The sequence below is a fragment of the Asterias rubens genome, chromosome 17 (assembly GCF_902459465.1).
Source record: "Asterias rubens chromosome 17, eAstRub1.3, whole genome shotgun sequence".
Lineage (NCBI taxonomy): Eukaryota > Metazoa > Echinodermata > Asteroidea > Forcipulatida > Asteriidae > Asterias > Asterias rubens.
Window position 1 is genome coordinate 11,722,513 of NC_047078.1, and position 19,849 is coordinate 11,742,361.

At 39.1% G+C, this 19,849-nt stretch overlaps 2 protein-coding genes across 2 annotated transcripts; one reads left to right on the forward strand and one right to left on the reverse strand.

Moving 5' to 3' along the window:
• The first annotated feature begins 20 nt into the window (after positions 1-20).
• On the forward strand, positions 21-7,422 carry LOC117301607 (intraflagellar transport protein 57 homolog). Its single transcript, XM_033785631.1, has 10 exons — positions 21-94; positions 454-905; positions 1,354-1,462; positions 2,229-2,401; positions 3,703-3,793; positions 3,914-3,985; positions 4,672-4,866; positions 5,534-5,665; positions 6,670-6,799; positions 7,242-7,422. The coding sequence occupies exons 2-10, from the start codon at positions 742-744 to the stop codon at positions 7,406-7,408; spliced, it is 1,233 nt and encodes a 410-aa protein (XP_033641522.1). The 5' UTR covers positions 21-94; positions 454-741; the 3' UTR covers positions 7,409-7,422.
• Positions 7,423-10,381: 2,959 nt separating this feature from the next.
• LOC117301815 (sulfotransferase 1E1-like) lies at positions 10,382-19,238 on the reverse strand. The gene is made up of 4 exons (XM_033785815.1): positions 19,028-19,238; positions 17,740-17,834; positions 12,678-12,855; positions 10,382-10,837 (listed from the first exon to the last, which is right to left on the reverse strand). Exons 1-4 carry the CDS (start codon positions 19,236-19,238, stop codon positions 10,728-10,730), a joined length of 594 nt encoding a protein of 197 aa, XP_033641706.1. The 3' UTR covers positions 10,382-10,727.
• Between the last annotated feature and the right edge of the window lie 611 nt (positions 19,239-19,849).

The following is a 19,849-nucleotide window of genomic DNA, read 5'->3' on the forward strand; positions in this document are numbered from 1 at the left end:
TGTATTTAATATTAGGAGAGGTGTGAATAGGGTACAATACCACTACAACATAGTTTTGTATGTGCTTGCTTGGCGACGGTTTTGACAGGAAAAGGTAAGTAAACTCAGCTGTTTTTAATCGAAAGGGAGTGTTTTATTTTTCTAAAGATCATTACTCCATACACATCAGTATATTTTCACTATGTGTCTTCATTGATGTTCCGTTTAATGTCATTAACAGGGAACGATTTCGTCAGGAACTTTTTTTAGCAAAATATATTTTATTGACCGAACATTTTGTGTGTAAATCATCACACGCACGACGCAGTGCACTGCATCACTGTTGTAAGTACATCATTCAATCATGTTCTGCTGGTGACTGACTCAATCAAAAGTACCAAGTTGGTTTCAAACGTTGAAATCTAAAAAGATCTATTTCACTCTGTTTCTACTTTTTTTCTTTTTTCTATCCAGCCTCAACCAAGAGTGTCTCAAAGTGTCTCAAACTGTCAAAGTAATAAAAGCACCAAGCAAGTTTGTCTGCTGTTGGAAATCAAACGGGGAAAGTCAATGTTCGCTGATCAATTTCAGACAATTGGTGTAAAACTTTGCAAGTTTCATTGACCTAGTTTTCAACATGTAGTTGATGATTCAGCAAAAAATGGGAAGCTTTTAACCTGTGCAGCAATCACATTTTTTGGTGTAAAAACTGAGCTTTTGTACAAACAGCTGCCCTGGTGATAGGTTTTGTAGCTGAGCATCATGGCTGAGGAAGCGAGAAGGGGCGGTGCTGAAGCAGGGGCGGAGCAGGGGCCTGGCCAGGTGTACATGCACTTTGTAGTGATGGAGGACATGATGGATAAGCTGAAATTGATGGACTATGAAGAGGGATTCCTGAAAGGACTAGGATTTAAGCCATTATCAAGGTATTGTATAGTTAACCATTAGAGACCATACAATGTAGTATGTAGCAACCCAAAACAGGTTGGGGTGTCGTGGCTGAGTGGATAAGCACACTGAACTCAGGCTCTGGTGTTTATGTTCAGTAGGTCAAACCTTTCGGCAATTTGGAGTACATGTAGCTATTCACATTTTGGTCTCTAAAGCATTAAACATAATTTAAAGGCACATTTTATATTTTTATCTTGTTTATGCAAGGGGAACCAGTGCAAGTTGGCTAAAACAGATGTGATTTCGTGTCGAAGGTTGATCAAATCCCTACAGTGTCACATGATCTCGCATCCATCAAAATCAAGAATGTATCAATTCCATGGACCATTTTTTGCTAGAAGGAAGTTTTAAGTCTGGAAATAATAAAATAATGTGATAGAATGGTTCTCAAATCTCTCTTTATTGTTTTTTTCTTACATCTAGACACTACTTTGCCCTTCCTACAAATCCTGGAGAGCAATTCTACATGTTTACATCACTGGCTGCATGGCTCATCAACCAAGCTGGTAAACAATTCGACCAACCCCAAGAAGTGAGTTCCTTGTTGCCAAATGATTAAGTTCATTAAACGGTGCATTTTGTGCCCTTAAAAATAATGGTATATTGACCCAATTCACCTGACGTCGTCATCAAACAATCTTTGATGCGCCATACTGGTGGGCAATGTCACTCTGTGCGTATTCAGTGAAATGCGTATTTTAGGCGATGCGGCATTTACACTAAAACCTATTGACCACCATAATGGTGAGCGTGGCACAGTCGTTATGAAAGATTCTCTTGTCACAGTCGTGCCGCGTGTGACATAAGTGGAAGGGGTCGATACACACAAACTCGCTTACTATCTGACCATTTTTTTAAATATTTGAAAGTGGTTTTGAATGATATTGATAGTATACCTTGGCAGCCTGAAGTATGATACTGTGTAGTAAGTTTGCATCTACACTGCCTGGTCAACCCTCCTACTAAAGACCATTAGACTTGTCTGGTCATGAAACTATTGATCCAATGCTCCCTTGGGCCTGTAGTCGAGTGTTAGTTCTGAGCCCTGGGGCACTAAGAACAAAGGTAACAGAGGCCATAGACTCCCATGAACCCAGCCCTAAATGAAGTATGCACAAACAAGAGGATGAAAACACTGTTCTTTTTTCAAAAATGCTAAACAAAATAGTTTGTTTTAATCTTTGGGGGATTCTTATTTCTTAATCTCTGGATTTGCACAAGATAGAAGCAGATAATAATAGCACGAATTAAAAAAGAACGTATTAAAATATTAATTTTAATGTGAATCTTTCCCCCAGTATGATGACCCCAATGCGACCATATCCAGTATTCTAGATGAAGTACGACAGATTGGGGCAGCCGTTGAGTTTCCACCTGCCAAGCTCAAAGCAGGCTTCGGAGAGCACTGTATCTACGTCTTAGACAAGCTGGCTGATGAAGCTCTCAGAAAAACAAGCTTCAAATGGAACAGGTATGTACAATAACAAAATGACAATGATTTGTCTGTTTAGATGATCCTCCCATAAAGGGAATTAGGCAAACAACCACAGGGGGATATAAAGGTTAAAGTGTGTACAATGTATGTAACTTTTGTAGGACAAAAACACAATGTCCACAGATTTACACTGAACTTACACAGTTTGAAGACAATGATAGTAGAAAGCTTCCCTGAAAATATTACGTGCTGAGGTGCTGTAGTTTTTGGGAAATGAGTAAAACAATGTCATGAAAATAATTTTTGTCTCATGAGACGGAAATTATTTTAATAATTTACAAGTGTATTTTCATGACACTGTTTTACTCATTCCTAAAAAACTACAGCACCCCAGCATGTACTATTTTCAGGGAAGCTTTCTACTATCATTATCTTCAAACTGTGTAAGTTTAGTGTAAATCTATGGACATTTTGAAAAAGTACCCAAATCCATTAAGCTGGCAACATCCAATCTCTCTCCTCCAAACATTGGTTAAAACTACTATGCTTATGAATTGCACAAATCAAGAAATTGTGATTCAAACTAGACAACCTTGATTCAGACCCACAACCTTGAGCAAGTTTGAGTGCGCACATTTAGTCCACCAGTGGTCGACCACAGACTAGCAACGCACATGTGCAGTGACGTACTCACCCGAACGACTCGGTGGTAGTCTAGTCATCCTTCCACCTTTTCGCTAAAGTGTCACTGGTTCCCTTCTGCGCTTAACACATGTTAGAATTGAACATGCTGCTGGGACCAGTGAAGAAACCATGGGCTCGAGGCTGGTTCCAAATGGTCGACCACAGTAGTCAACCAATGGTCGACTAGCCTGGGTTCGAGTCAAAATGGTCAACCTTTAGTTAACCATTGTGCACACTCGAACTTGCTCCTAGTGATTGCAAGTCATGCAGTCACAGTGACATTGCTCATTTGGTTGAGTACCGAACACATTAACACAAGGGTTGCAGGTTCAAATCCTTCTCCTGTCAATTTTGAATTGTGTTCAACATAAACATTTGTTTCTGATCAGAGTGTGGGTTCCAGTCTCCGTCTTGATACTTTTGTCACTAAGCGGTCAGGCACACTCGAGCTCTGGTATTTCAGATCAGCAGAGTGTGAGTCCAAGACTTTACTTCTGCGTCCTTAAGCAAGACAATTGATTGGACATAAAGCTGTTGTGTTGTGTTATATGTATAAATACACTTATTTCTAATCAAGCCTATAAATCGACCCATAGATAAAGCGCTTATCAAAACTAGTTATTTGTTTGACTACTTTTATAATTATCTTACAGACCTGTTTACCCTGAAGAAGAAATGGAAGAGGAATCTGCTATTGAAGATGATGTGGAGGTCACTCTGGATAAAGCTGAAGAGGATATGGCAGTAAGAGATCAAATACACTCAAATATAAACATCTTCCATATTTTTCTGGATTTCTAGGTTTTTCACTCTTGTCGCTTCTGATAACGCTTCTTTTCTCCCTGAATATCTTGATGAACTTAGGATGTTGATGAAGATCTTGAAGAGGATGATAACTTCCTGGACCTTGAAGGACTCAGGAATCTCAAGACGAAGGTACACAGACAAAATAAAACTTCAAGATATTAACGTTTCTGAGACCATTACTTTCTGTGTTTCCTTTAAAGGGTTTGGGACACAAAACACATTGTCCACATATTAACATTGAACTTACATGATTTTCAGATAATGGTGGTAGAAAACTTCCCTTAAAGTGTTACTAGCTGAGGTTCTGTTGTTTTTGAGAATGGAGTGAAACAATGTCACAAAATTATAAGAATAATAATTTTTTTTATACAGTGCTTTGTACGCTGCGTCTCCAAGCGCTTGAACACACAATTTTTTCTGCAAGTATTTCGGACTAAGTTTGAATTATGAGATCGGCCTTTAGAACCATGTAATGGTTTACAAGGTGCTATGGCGCAGAATGCTGCCAATCCGGCCAGGAACACCGGGGTGAACAACACATGGGACCAACAGCTTAACGTACCATCGGTAGGCCAGAGCAATTGTTAAGTGTCTTGCTTAAGGTCACAAGTGTCATGACCGGGACTCAAACCCACACTCTGCTGATCAGAAACACAAGAGTTTGTGTTTGGTGCTCTTAACCACTCGGCCACGACACTTCTACAGGTATATTATACATCTTCATTCATAGTTAGTGGGGAAAGTGTCATGGCAAATAAATTGATCTACAAAAGGTTTAAAAATGATTTGTCTTAAACTTAACTGTCTCTTCACAGGATACAACCGAGACATCACGGATTGAGGAGATCATGGAGTCTACAACTGATGCCAATGAATGGAAGCTTGAGGTAGAACGAGTTATTCCGTCACTCAAGGTTCATATCAGAACTGATAATAAAGACTGGAGAACTCATGTCGATCAGATGCATCAGCACAGAGATGGGATACAGTCTGCTCTCTCAGAAACTAAGGTAATAAAAATAGTATAAGTATGTGCTCATATTAACCCTGCTGAGTACTCCAAGGCACAGTCAAATCAAAAACAAAACATCAGAAAAACAGACACAACAAACATATTTCTTGAAAAGTACAATTTGTGACTGGTATCCTGCTCATTCCTGCTTAGTAGAATATTGTTAAGCAATATTTTCTGCTGAAGCACCGCTAACAGGAGGGGTTGCCTGTGATGGCTATCACATGCCACACTGCAGGGCACCTGTTGTGGTTTTCTCATAATTTTGCCAAGTCGTGAGAACTGTAACACGGCAAGGGACATGCTGGAAGGGACCAAAGAAGATAAGGTGCAGGGCCTAATTTTCTGGCTCTGTCTACATGTACCTCCGAATTCTGCCCTTACGTTCACCATTCTCTGCTTATGTGCAAGCGCTGAATTTCTGCGCTAGCTGTGTAAGTGCAGAAATCCTATTAATGTGGAGTATGCATGCACACTGTAAGCAAAAATTCCCTGCTAACCTGGAAGTTTGCTTGATGTAAGCGTGGAATTTCCTGTTTCACAAATGGAGATTCTTTGCTTACGTTAAGCAGAGCAATGAAAATGGGCCCTGTATTCTCTCTTGTAAATGGTGGGTGAGGAACACCCTGGTATGTAATTGCGTAATACTTGTTTTCCTTTCTCAGGGCTATCTGGACAAACTCCACAAGGAGATCAGCCGTACCTTGGAGAAGATAATGAGTCGAGAGAAATACATCAACAATCAACTAGAGCATCACTTGGGAGAGTATAGAGGGATGCAGGACAGCGCTGCTGAGGTGAAGTAGCTTAAGATACACCCCAACATTCCTATCCACCCCCAAGCCCTCAAACATTACTCAGCCCAAGCACCCAACATCAGTTGAGTAGGCATTCACCATAGTTTAATTTGCAGAACCCCGGCAGTGGGCCACGGCCGAAAATCTACCACGGTATACTAGAATCTCAGAATGCCTTGATTTGCCGCTTTTAGAGTTAAATGTTGTGGCAGCCTGCCCATTCTTGGATACCACATTTGTACAACAATATAATCAGGGGCCGATTACACAAAGCAAGACAAATTCATCGCATTACAAATTGTCAGTATTAATGTACCATAGTGAGTTGCATTGTGACATCACACTCAAGTAGGATTTGAAACTTTGCATGGTGGAAATAAGATATAGAAGAGTTTGCGGTAACACCACGAGTCCAGCATTCTCCAGAAGACGATCAGAGCATACTGATCGAAACGTCGAGTTATCCAACGGTTCTTTTCAGAACCACCCCAACTCATTTAGAGATAGTCATTACATGGTGCTACCACAAACTCTTCTATACATCCCACTTACTTAACTGAGTAACTCCGACTGATATGCAAGTAAGATCAATCTACTCTCAGTGAAATAGGCCCGTGGGGTTTCACAATAACCCTCAGAGAGGGATTTTACAAAGCATGTTTTCAAGTACCTGTTGTGGCTCTTTGTATGAGAGAAACAACAACCAAGGTGATAGGTGTCTGCTTGTGCATGCTGCTAGATGAAAAACTCAAGATGGATAAAAAACACCAGCTGTCCAGCTGTCAGCAAAATAATTAGGGAAAATCTAAAGTTTAGAGTTGTCCGCCCCGAGTCTGTTCCAAGCGCGTACATGTACGTGTAGACCTTTGGAATTTGTGGATAAAGACTCCATCCGCAAGCGCAATGTTTATTTTGGAAATTACGCTATAGAGCTGTTGTTATGGTTATAAAGAATTGGTCCTACTAAACTAACCTTTCAATCATAACATGTGTTTTGTTTACAGATGAAGGAGCAATATCGTCAAGCAAGTGGTGGAGTCACAGAAAGGACGCGATCGTTAGCGGAGATTACTGAAGAACTAGATAAGGTCAAACAAGAGATGGAAGAAAGAGGGTCCAGTATGACTGATGGATGTGAGTAGATAATAATAACAATAAAAATAACTAGTTCTTATTTAGAGCATTTCACAATAGTAGTATCTCAATGGGCTTGACATTGTGCCCTGGTCATTGGGCCAATAACATTCCTTAATGTTTCTCAGCTCCCTGGGGAGTATACAGCCCTGAGCTGCCTTATGGCTCTCCTGACTTTTTCATACACTGTCAACCTCTACCCTCGCAGGTAACCATTCATATTTATGGTTAAAGCATTTTGCTCAAGGACACAAATGTCACGACCGGGATTCGAACCCACACGCTGATGATTAAACCACCAGAACTTGAATTTGATGCTCTTAACTGCTCGTCCATGACACTTACTTGAGTCTGACTGGATTCGCCATTGGAAGGGGTACCTTGCCTGCCATGGAAGATCTATTAAGTGTTTCTTGTTTTGAATTTGTATTTTTTGATGCAGCTCCACTTGTCAAGATAAAGCAAGCTTTACAACGTCTTAAGGTTGAAGTCACCCAGATGGATGTCCGGATAGGCGTCGTGGAACACTCGCTTCTCCAGGCCCGTCTTAAGGATAAGAACAACTTCCAGAAGGATATGAATGAGTCAGTTGGAACGTTTGCCTTTTGAGTTGTGATGCTCCGACGCGTCTTGCTTAGTTCTAAAGGCAGGGGATATTTAGCTATCCCTGAAGGCCCTTCACTTACATTGTATTTGTTAATACTCCATGATGGACCTTGGTTCGAATCCGACCAGGATTGGGTTGCAGTCCCAAACTGATTGCATCAATTTCCCCTGTTGTAAGGTTTTCCGCTTACATCTATTCACAACTTATATTTCTTCAATGTCTCACACATGTACAAGGTTTAAGTCAAAAAGAAGTTGACTGGTATTAGTGATGTTTTTCAGAACAAACAAATGACACTCGGAAGTTCAGTAAAGCATATATTTAATAAGCACTCTCTCCCGCTCATTGGAAAAGAATGAAAGAAATTGATCATTCCATAAGGAGTTATGTCTATTTCAATCAAGGTACTAATTTTTCAAGCTGTCCACAGATTACTAAAACAAATGAATGACGTTTTTTATACACTTTGGTACTTTTTACTCGGATGTTTAGATTCAGTCAAGCATTAACATAATGGACAGCTACAAACATGAGTGCTTTGAGTAAAACAGGCATAACTTCTCTTAGAAATTATCAATTTGTTTTATTATTTTTTTTTTCCAGATAAGCAGGAAAGAGTGCTTGTTTATTCTGGGCCCCACTGGGATTTTGAGTGTCAGATTTTGGTTGTTTGAAATCATAAATCTCGGTCAACTTCCCTTTGACCCGATCTGTATAACTTGACCTTCCAGTCTGTTATCTCCTACAAAGATAGTTCAGAGATAAAACAGTTTTATCAATAACTATCGATATCATAAATCAGGCCAGGTCATCGGAGTAGTTATTCATTTAACCTTGTGTAAATCTGTGTATATATATTGAGTGTGTGGAATCTTGCACAATATTTGTAAATAAATCAAAACGTTACGTACTCTTCAAAACGATATCAAATTATGTGAACACATTTCTTCAAAAAGTACCAGTGTTGCATCCCACCCCACAAGTCGATATGCATGGACGGTACAATTTTTGAGAAACAAAGTATTTTGAATTAAACCCTTTTAAGTAATATGTTGACCACCTAAACTTGAAACTTGACGTTAATAGTTAGTCAACAGACACAAAGCTGTTCAGTGTTGTTTTGCTTTAATTAGAAACCTCTTAAGACCAAACATAAATAAGGTCCTAGTCACGCACGGCATGTTTTACAGGCAACTTGGAGGCAACCCACTGGTGTGTAGCCTAAATGACCATTTAGGCCATTGTTTCCAATAGTGTCAAACAATCCAAAATATTTTAATGTGAACACTTAAATGTGAATGGATTCATTACCCTACATTAGGTATAATTATTACACCATAACCATTACGTTAACATTTAAAGGAACATTACAGAATTGGTAAGGTCGGTTAGATCACAGATTTACATAAAACATAAAACTTTCACGGTCTAATGATGAAGATGATAGTAGAACACATCCCTTGAAATATTTCTGTCTGAAATGTCATATTTAAGGAGAAATAAATTAAATTAATTTAGAAAACATCCCTTGAAATATTTCTGTCTGAAATGTCATAATTAAGGAGAAATAAATGAAACTAATTTCCTGTTTGGAGTTTATCGCTCAGTGAGCGATTCATTCCATTTTTATCCGATGTCATGCAAATGTATAACCGGTTTTTCAATATTTTCTCGTGACATAGATGGCCGATCGATCTCAAACTTACACACTACACAAGTTTGTGAGTTTATGTATATTATGGTGAATTGCATAAAGTGCTTACACTGCCAGCAATTGTTTTGTAAGCAGAATTCTGTAATGTTCCTTTAAAAGTGGGTGACTTTGACTACTTTGTTTGAGCTGATGACGTCATCATGCTAATTTCTTTATAAGTATAGATGTCATGTTTTAACGAGCTAAGTTTGCTTAATCTTAAGTTTTTGATCTATAAATAGAATAAAAAGTCATCTGATTGAATGTATTTCATTGTTGTGTTATATATTTTATAGTTGTAAACGGTGATTTGTATTGCCAAATTGGGACCCCCCAAAATACTTTACAAACATTAAAGACATTCATGTACATCAATTAGTTCTGGGATGGCCGTTTTAATTTGAGGGCTTGAACCATTGAGAACAAAAACCCATCATTTACTGAACAGGTCACTGATATAGTAAAAAAAAAAAACGGTTCGTGGTGATCTCAAAAAGATACTTTAAAAAAGTACTATAATTATAAATAATTAAAAAGTCAATACTCATTTGTAAATAGACTACAAGTCTTGCGCGTATTTGAACATTACTTTTGACATTTTAAAGTACGCGAGCTGTTTTCCTTATTTCTTTAAATGCACTAGACACTCGGTAATTGTTCAAAACCATAATTTTTCACAACAACTTATACTTGTTGATAGTTTAAAACATTGTAAGACACGGGTCCCTCTGAAGTTCCGTAGTTTTTGAGAAAAATGTAACTCCTCACTCAAATATAAAAGACTTAAAGACAGTGGACACTGTTGGTAATTACTCAAAACTTTAGCATAAAACCTTTCTTGGTGACGAGTACTGGGGAGAGATTGGTGGTATAAAACATTGTGAGAAACGGCTCCCTCTGAAGTGCCACACAGTCTTCGAGAAAGAAGTAATTGTCCACGAATATGATTTCGAAACCTGAGATTTAGAACTTGAGGTCTCGAAATCAACCATCTAAACGCAAACAACTTCGTGTGACTTTGGTGTTTTCTTCTTTCATTATTATCTCGCAAGTTCGATGACCGATTGAGCTTAAATTTTCACAGGTTTATTTTATGCATATGTTGAGATACACCAACTATAAAGGCTAGTCTTTGACAATTACCAATAGTGTCCACTGCCTTTAATCAGGCCAGGGTCTTTTATTCGGCATCGAAACAGTGGGCATCTGAAAGCACACAGTTTTGTGCAACAAATGTGTTTCCCATTATTCTTGTGAAACTTCGATGACAAATTAAGTCAAAATTGTCTCTGATTTGTTATTGTATGCATATAATGAGATACAGCAAGTGAGAACACTGGTCTTTGACAAAATACCAAATGTATCCATTGCCTCTGTACGTGGGAATAAAGTGGCTTAACAAAATAGAATATAGACTTGAAAGGCCGATCACACAAAGAACCGGTAGTTAACATCATAGCAAATCTAATGACAGATCAATGCATACAAACCGACAACAACCGAATATGTAATTGCATCACTTTGCACTCCTAGTCTCGGTTGGATATTACATTGATTACCAAGATGGCTGCACAACTCATCCTAGCTGTCTGATTGGCTCGTTCCATCAGCATGTTGCATTTGATTGGCTAATCGTTCTCGAAGGTCAGTCCAGTTCCATATAACTTCTCCTTTATATGCGCAGTAAAGACTTCGTTCTGTGCAACGGTGAAATGGAGCTTCCATTCACCAATCATTCCTGAAGACGGGGTGGATACAAAACCATAATACTGTAAGATATGTGTTGGGGTCCGAAGACTAATGTAGTGTGGGGGTCCAAAGCGGCTGCTAAATACTGGTACATTAATTAAACTCCTGCTTTAGTACGACAATACTTAGGACCTCTCAAGAGTCAATATCAATTCATCTCTTAAAATCTCAATAGACACTAGACTCAGTTAACTGGGATATATTAATAACACAGCAGTACTGGGCAATGGGGATATGAGACACAAACATACATCGTTGAGCGCCCAACTTCACTTACCCCATTTCCACACAGAAATAAACACCCATTCCCCCAATGTCCAACAGAGCCATTGCCATACATACATCCGTCCATACATAGCAACGTTAACATTAACTTCTACATGTACTTGACTGCGCGTGTATGTACCGCAACACAGCATAGCTGATAACGCTAACCAACGCACATGTATATCCTAAAACGTCACCTCCAAATCTGTGACCCACACAAGTCTTCTAACTGTAAAATTACTCTTTTTAGTCAATGAAATTCCCAAAATCTACAACAGAATATGAATCTATGGATATTTGCGGATATAATGAATATAAGCATGAGTCAATAACATTGCATTATAATGATTAAATAAAAGGTTTAAAACTACGGATAAAGTTTGGCATCCTCACCTGATGAAGATTGTGCAGGCGGTGAGGAGCGTGGGGGGTCTCTAAATTTCAAAGGGCGCCACCCCACCCCGCATCCTCAGCGGAGAGAGAATAACTTTATACTATAACAATAAACTATGCTCCAATAATAAAGGAACAACTCCTCACAATACGTTAATACTAATGATAGACTGCTGAATGCGCCGTAGCACCTTGTAAACCCTTATAGGTACTAGATAATTGGGTCTCAGAATTCATCACTGTATCACTGAATTCAAAGGTTAAACCTATCTTTCTGAAAGTTTGCAAAATACTCAGCGAGTATCTTGTTTGGTAGATACGTGCGCTATATTATAAGACTTTGATATTATTATTATTATTATTATATTACAGAGTATTTGAAAGGCGCCGAAATCCACCAAAAAGGTGATGAAGGCGCATGCACGAGAGTGAATTCTCACACAGTGAAGAAAGAGAAAAATCAAAGAACAGTTCCATATAAAAGCCGCGATAAACATTCAGGCGCGCTAGTTTTCAAACTAATCTTAAAAGTATGAATACAAGATTATTAATAATTTTAAGTGGTAAGAGTCCAGCATGCGAAAATGACTCAGTCCCATAATGTCCTACTCTGTTGGAACAAACAAGCAAGACAGTAAAAGATTGAAGGGATCGTACATTCAGTTCTTGTTAGTATATACTTATTCGAAATAACGAACTGATTTGTTTTACAGTACTATGATTAACCATAACGGATAATAATCATAACAAAAGAGTATTTATACATTATAGCGCCTTATGCCAGGCCCCAAGACGCTTTTCTGTTTAGCATACAGTATAGGTTCCAGTCAGTCGTGACGCAAGGGGGCGGGGGGGGGGGGTGGTTAGTGTCCTCCAAGCAAGACACTTCATTATTGCTGCGTCATTCTGATGGGACGTAAATCCATAGGTTCCGTGTGTGATGCACGTAAAACCAAGTGCTCTTATCGAAAAGAGAGAAGGGGTTTGCCCCGGTTTTCCTTGATCGGCAGCATATTACGCCACAGTAAAACCGTTACGTGGTGCTAAAAGAAGACACGGTCTCAGAATTAATGTTACTCTATATAATACCTCGAAGGAAAATACTAAAAAGTGTTGAAGCACCTTATGCGGATATGGGCGCTATAATGATAAGAATCCACTGTAATTACCTTTTCTCATGAAAGTTTCGTTTTGGCGGTCTTTTCTCTCGAAAAGGAACCCTGGGTTGGTGGTTTGGTTTTCCTTCATATTCTGAAAGGAGCAGTAGTCAGTAATTGCAGCAAGTTTCTCGTCAGAACAGTCCGTCCCTAGGAACTTACTGACTTTCTCAACTTGGCCTCTGAGGTCCTAGAAAGAAAAAAAAGCATCAAACGATGTCGGATTCGCAACTTATTTGGACCTTACAATCTAAAACCGTCCAGGTAAGAATTAGACTGGGTCCCCTGTCTTTATCCGTAATGATTCAGAACCAGTGATGTCATTGGATAATGATGTCATTGGATAAACCTATAAACGTGCAGTGACGTAAGCTTTACATAATCTGTGTTTAACTTCGTCTGACAAGGTTGTTTTTTATTCCATTGTTATCTCGCAACTTTGACGACCAATTGGGTGCCAAAATTATTTTCACAGGTTTGTTATTTAGTGCATATTTTGTTGAGATACACCAAGTGAAAATACGGGTCTTTGACAATTACCAAAGGTTTCCAGTGCCTTATACCCAGTTACAGTTGAGAGTTATTGACATACTTGCATGGATACCTAATAACGTCAACCTGTCTTCATTAGAAACATTAACAGTCATCAAAATAGAAGATATACAAATGTATAATGTTTCCATGTCATCTGGAAACATTATACACTTGTACACTTCTCTTTTCCGGATGTAAAGAAACGTTCTTCTTGCAACTGTCTCAACTGTTTAGAGTTGTCTGTGATCCGATATATATTCAGATACATTCTAAACTCTAATTCAAACAGACATGAACCCCATACAATCGCTTAGCTATGTGAAATTTCATTTGATTAGGTGGGTTCTTGCAGCGGTGAATGTAAACAATTTGCACAACGGGGTGCATCATTATGTTTAATATGTTTGAATGTTCGTTTCATCAGTTCCCATTGCTTCTCTCACTGTTTTCTCTTCTTCATGGAAAACAATGTCTGTCCAACCCAGCCCAACTGGGCCCAATTTCATAAAGCTGCTTAGCACAACAATTTGCTTAGGAGTGTCGTGGCCGAGCGGTTAAGAGCACCGAATTCAAACTCTGGTGTTTCTGATCAGCAGAGTGTGGGTTCGAATCCCCAGCCGTGACACTTGTGTCCTTAAGCAAGACACTTAACCATTGCTTCGTCCTTCGGATGGGACGTAAAGCCGTTGGTCCCATGTGTTGTGTAAACGCATGTAAAAGAACCCAGTGCACTCATCGAAAAGAGAAGGGGTTCGCCCCGGTGTTCCTGGCTGGATTGGCAGCATTATGCGCCACAGCACCTTGTAAACCATTACATGGTGCTTAATGATTAGGTCTTATATCTCAAAATTCGCCCCACTCCTTGCAGTAATAATACCTGGCGCTTTGTATCCTTTGGCAAAAGGCGCGTTATAAATACGGTTATTATCATTATTATTATTATTAGCATGAAATTTCTTCCTTGATAAAATTTACCAACTAAATTTTCACGTGATTTTTTCAGGTTAAAAGCAAACAACAACAGCTGAATACCAGTAACAAGCAATTATGCAACAATGGGAAATTTGGTTGGAAATCCTGTTTTAATCAAGAAAGAAATTTCATGCTAAGCGAGTTTTTGTGCTTAGGAATTGGGCCCAGATCATCGAACCAACGGTCTGCTACAGTCATCAGAACAAATAAACAGGTTCCGAGAAATTGGTGTTGTGTATCATGTAGCTTGAAACTTTAAGCAATTGTCAGCATAATATCAGGTTCCACTCACCCGATGCGCTAATAGTCCTCCATAAGGGAATGTCGTTACTTATTTGAAGCACCCTATTGGTTATTTCAATGCTGACAATATAGCTATATAAGCAAGCTGCAACAAGTTACTGATTCAGTGAGCCTGGTGCTGGAACAAGTTTGCCTGACTGAGTGGTGTTGTTCTTCCAATAAGTAACTAAGAAGTATTGGGTGTTATTGTCATGTTTGTTTTTGTAGGATGTCGAGGCCTCTTGGTCTTATCTATTGCTGTAGCTTGCTGTTTGGCTGCTAAAGGATTGGCAGAAGACGAATCATAATCGTCATCGTCATCGTCATCGTCATCAGGTAAACATCATAATTGTGTTATGAATCACGCTGTCACCATCTTGGTCATGTTCCCTGTTTCCATAACAGTAATGAATGCTCCATTGCGTAAACATAGCACCAGACTATTATTTCGTCCAGCCTCAGTTTGGTATACAATGATTTGGAATGAACAATGATCTTATTAAAAAAAAAAAAGGCTACCGCCGACTACTAGAGTGTCCAACTGGTAGAGTAGCCAAGAACATACTTCATTCTAATTTGATAACGATTAAAGTTTCCAGGTACAAACTAATCAAAAATAACCGAATGCCGAATAGCAAGTACTGTATAATACGAGTACTTTATATATAGCCGTTTCTCACAATGTTTTATACTACCAACCTCTCCCCGTTACTTGTTACCAAGTAGGGTTTTATGCTAATAACTATTTTTCGGAATTACCAACAGTGTCCACTGCCTTTAAAGAAACACTTTGCCTTGTAGACAACTTCATTTTTTAAGAATAAAGCATTACTGGGCTCGTCTTTGGATCGGTCGATTTGGTCTTTGATCAAAAGCGTGTGAAACCGTTTGTCATTTTGTGAAGCCAAAATTTTGACTCCATAAAATAACCGACCTTGTTTCTTCGCGACATGAAAGGAAAACCGTGCAATTTCGAGTTATGTTTGTGTGGATCATATTCTACTTTAAAGGAACACGTTGCCTTGGATCGGTCGAGTTGGTCTTTGAAAAGCGTATGTAACCAATTGTTATAGAATGCATATGATTAGAGAGATATTTTAAAAGTAGAATATAATGATCCACACAAGCATATCACTCGAAATTGCGTGGTTTTCCTTTTATGACTCCCATAAAAATGGCCGACTGTGTTGGTTCGCAAAGTAAAAGGAAAACCACGCAATTTCGAGGCAAAATGTGTGTGGATCATTGTATTCTACTTTTTAAACATCTTTCTAACCATATGTATTTTATAACAAACGGTTACAAACGGTTTTCAAAGACCAACTCGACCGATCCAAGGCAACGTGTTCCTTTAAATCCGAACCATTTGCATTTCACAACAAACGGTTACAAACGCTTTTCAAAGACCAACTCGACCGATCCAAGGTAACGTGTTCCTTTAAAGTCACGTTTGCTATCCATAAAGCCAACAGCGGCTCTATCATCTGCATATTTTATGAAATCATATGGTAATTGAGTACAAAAGAGGTGACATGACACACCCTGATGGGCTCCCGTATGCGTATTTTTTTTTCTAGGACGAACGTGGGCAATTTACATAAATGGGCGTAGTTAACTATACATTTTCCCATGCACATGCGTACTTCGACGTAATAATAGTTGTGGAAATACACTCACGCATAAAATTATTATTAAACATGTACACATACACACACACAACCACACCCATGGACGTGGCATGATTGCTAGCAGTACTACGTCATTCTCAATCGCGCCTGTGATTGGCCAATGTTTAGAATGACACGCCCACATCATGAATACCCTTTTATCGGAATTCCGATAAAGCTTTACAAACCCATCAAGGCTGTTGTTTGAGCCACGTGTATGAGGTTGAAAGTACAAAGACACGACCGTACTCACGACTACGCTATACTGTTATCGCTGTACAATGTATGGTAATGTACATTTTGTGTATGCACTGCATGCGTGTGCCGTGAACCGGGCCGGGGAACAGTACGTCAACAGCCTTGATCAAGGCTAGTGTTTGATTGGTCTGAGGTGATGTGGGTGCAGCTGACAAACATCACCTTGGACCAATCAAAACACAGCACGAAAAGTTTATTTGGTGTCTGCATAATAGTGTCCACATGTGTATTATGTACAGTACATGTATCACGTTTACTCGCATGTAATGTTAGTATGTATAATTTGAGTGCGTATCTTCATGTTTGGCATTATAAACACTAAGGGGTGACGCAATAATAAAGAGCGCCACCAAGTGCTCATCGTAAAGATTGGGAAGTTGCAAATTGCAACTTCCGTAAAGTGTCATTACTGCGTGCGATTATTAGAAAAAACATAACTATTATTTCATTTTATTACAGCATGCAAATGAAAAATAACTTTTTTCCCTCACGAGCCGACGAAGAATGATTTCAACTTTGAAAGCGGCTCAAAACAGGGCAACTGCTGCCTTAGCCTGAATATCTGACGCCACACCTCGAGGATCGTGAATAACGTCAGATCAGGAGCTGCGGCCGTTGAGCCTACGTCAATCCCCGTCCATAATCACTCTTCATTCAATTTCACATGGAGATGCAATCAAATCTTACATACCTTACTAGCGATTGTACATGCACTGGCAAAACACTGCATGCTGACGACCGAAAGTATAATGTAAAGCTACGTCACTGCACGTTTATCCAATAAAATCATTGTATCCAATGAAATCACTAGTTCTGAAAAGCTAGTACCTGTATTTATCCTTGCGGATAAAGACGGGGGACCAGTCTAACCCTGTGGCCTCCTCAGTCTTATCCACTGGAGGGCGTCTAGGACGAGATTAAACACTAGATTAATAACTGGTAGCGCAACCAAGCCTTTTCCCGGACCAATGACGTCAATGTGATAATTTTATCTTATGAAATCACTGGTTCTGAGAAGCAATACCTGTTCAAGGATAAAGACAGGAGATCGGGCACAATTTCATTGAGTTGCTTTAAGCAGCCGATTTTGTAGTTACTGTGCGATATCCATTTCATAACGCTAAATAAAAACCAGCACACGAAAAGCGGTGCTAACATTATTGTGCTTTTACTGGACGAACATGTCACAGTGTGAACCCATGGTGAGCGCGCAATATGGCACAGGCTAATTTTTCTGCTTGCGTGTGAAATACGCTTGCACTGGCAATTAATGTTTCTGCAGCAGTAGGCATGACATAGTGCTTACCGGTCACCAGCGCTATGAAATTGAGCCCAGTCTACTGCTCTGTAATGAGACTCACCCGCCTCGTGTCCTCAAAGCGGAGAAGGAGAACGTTGCTCTCGTGTCGCTTCTTCCAAAAAAACAAGTAGTGTTCCCACCACGGACCGTACCCCACTAGGAAGAAATAGAACCAGGTTAAAAGGTTGAGCATGAAGTGTGATTGGTTGATTTGTTACGAAAGCGTATTGCCGCCACTTAAAAAAATTAAAACCTCTCTTAACGTGTATACGTACACGATACCTTCTGGCGTTATCGTATACGCACACGACAAGAGAGAGACTTGTGTTCAGTCCGTAATTTGATATAAAAGTAGGTACAATAAAACTGATAAAGGTGGTAAAGTCTGCTGACACCTAGCGCTTCAAAGTCTCCCGTTCTTAAGTTTTGAATTCAGAGGTCATTATGCATTTTTTTTAAGCGAACTAGTTGGTTTCCAGAGTAGCCCATTTTTAAAACATATCGGCCATTCATAATAGTCAATGTTAAAATATTTCAATTTCTTTCGAAAAAGTCTCCCGTTGTAAAGTTTTGAATTCAGAGGTCATTATGCATTTTTTTTAAAGCGAACTAGTTGGTTTCCAGAGTAGCCCATTTTGAAAACATATCGGCCATTCATAATAGTCAATGTTAAAATATTTCAATTTCTTTCGAAATTGTTCGGATCCAACCACCCACCCAAAATGTCGATGTTTAAATATTGATTTACTTCACAATACTCCATAAACTAAAGAACAAAGTAATGCCTCAAATGATGCAGATTTATCAGGCCAAAGGACTCTAACATCGAGCACATCGAGCAGCCATCTTTAGTTTATCATTTAAAGAAAAATGAATTTCGATTTTCAGTTGTTTCTTTTGACCCACCCACCCACAATTTCGAAAAAATATCGAATTTTAAAGCCATTGGACAGTTTCGGTAAACAGTGATGTCCAAGGCCCACACTTCGTGTATTACAACTTCTATATAAAATAACAAACCTGTGAAAATTTGGGCTCAATCGGTCATCGGAGTCGGGAGAAAATAACGGGAAAACCAACCCTTGCACTCCGCACGTTTCGCCGTGTCATGACATGTGTTTAAAATAAATCCGTAATTCTCGTAGTCGAGAATTGATAATTGTTTTAATGTTTTCTCAAAAAGTAAGGCATTTCATGGAATAATATTTCAAGAGAAGTCTTTTACCATTACCTTCTGTAAACCGTGTAAGTTATTTGTAAATCTGTGAACTTTTTTATGTTCCGAAAGTGTATAATGGCTTTAAACATAGGCTATTATGAATGGCACCTAAGATAATTAAGAAACGTACTTTCGCCTGAAATCATTTGGTCCAAAAATTCTGCAAACGATTGATTTATAATCTCAGGAACTTGAAGTACAATCTTCTGGAAGTGAAACATTGATACAGCAAGGTCTTTAGGATTGCGCAGGATGTAAAGTATCTTTGGCTTCTTATGCCATAGTTGCGGAGGCAGAAGAGGACCCGTAAAGTGTGACTTGATGATGCGTGGTGACGTCATCTCGTCTGCGATCTTGTGTTTCATGGGTATCTGTGGTATAGAAAACAGCAGGACACAAGTCTATAAAAGGTGTTTTAACAGACATTGCAAAACAAAAACAAAAAGAAGTTATAAAAACAACACCCATCAACCACCAGAAAAAGACAAACAACACACAGAACAACAATATCGTACACAAGAAGAGCAAAGCACTGGTAAACGACAGAGCAAACGTGACGCCACGATAACTAATAACAAGACAAAAATCAACAACATAACATCAACAGTAACAACAAGTAAAACATAGGAACAACAGCAACAACAATGAGGGCTAATAGTGTTGCTGCTGATGCCACCACCGCTACCGTTGCAACGCGTTGCTGCAGCAGCAGCAACAACAGCAGCAACACAAACAACAAAAATAAAAATAAAATATATATTTATATAAAAAAAATCATAATAAATAAATAACTAGTGAAAACAAAATAGTAACAACAGCAACGACGATGACGACGAAGACTAAGACTACATTAACAGCAGCAGCAGCAGCAGCAGCAGCAGCAGCGCGACGACGACGACGACGACGACAACAACAACATTCAAAACAGCATCAACAACAACATAATAACCAA

Coding starts and splice junctions, on each gene's coding strand:
- LOC117301607 (XM_033785631.1), top strand. CDS start 742: ATGGCTGAGGAAGCGAGAAGGGGCGGTGCTGAAGCAGGGGCGGAGCAG. Junction 906..1,353: donor GGATTTAAGCCATTATCAAG/GTATTGTATAGT, acceptor TCTTACATCTAG/ACACTACTTTGCCCTTCCTA. Junction 6,800..7,241: donor GTCCAGTATGACTGATGGAT/GTGAGTAGATAA, acceptor TTTTTGATGCAG/CTCCACTTGTCAAGATAAAG.
- LOC117301815 (XM_033785815.1), bottom strand. CDS start 19,238: ATGACGTCACCACGCATCATCAAGTCACACTTTACGGGTCCTCTTCTG. Junction 12,856..17,739: donor GCTTTGAGGACACGAGGCGG/GTGAGTCTCATT, acceptor TTTTCTTTCTAG/GACCTCAGAGGCCAAGTTGA. Junction 10,838..12,677: donor CGAAACTTTCATGAGAAAAG/GTAATTACAGTG, acceptor CCCCGTCTTCAG/GAATGATTGGTGAATGGAAG.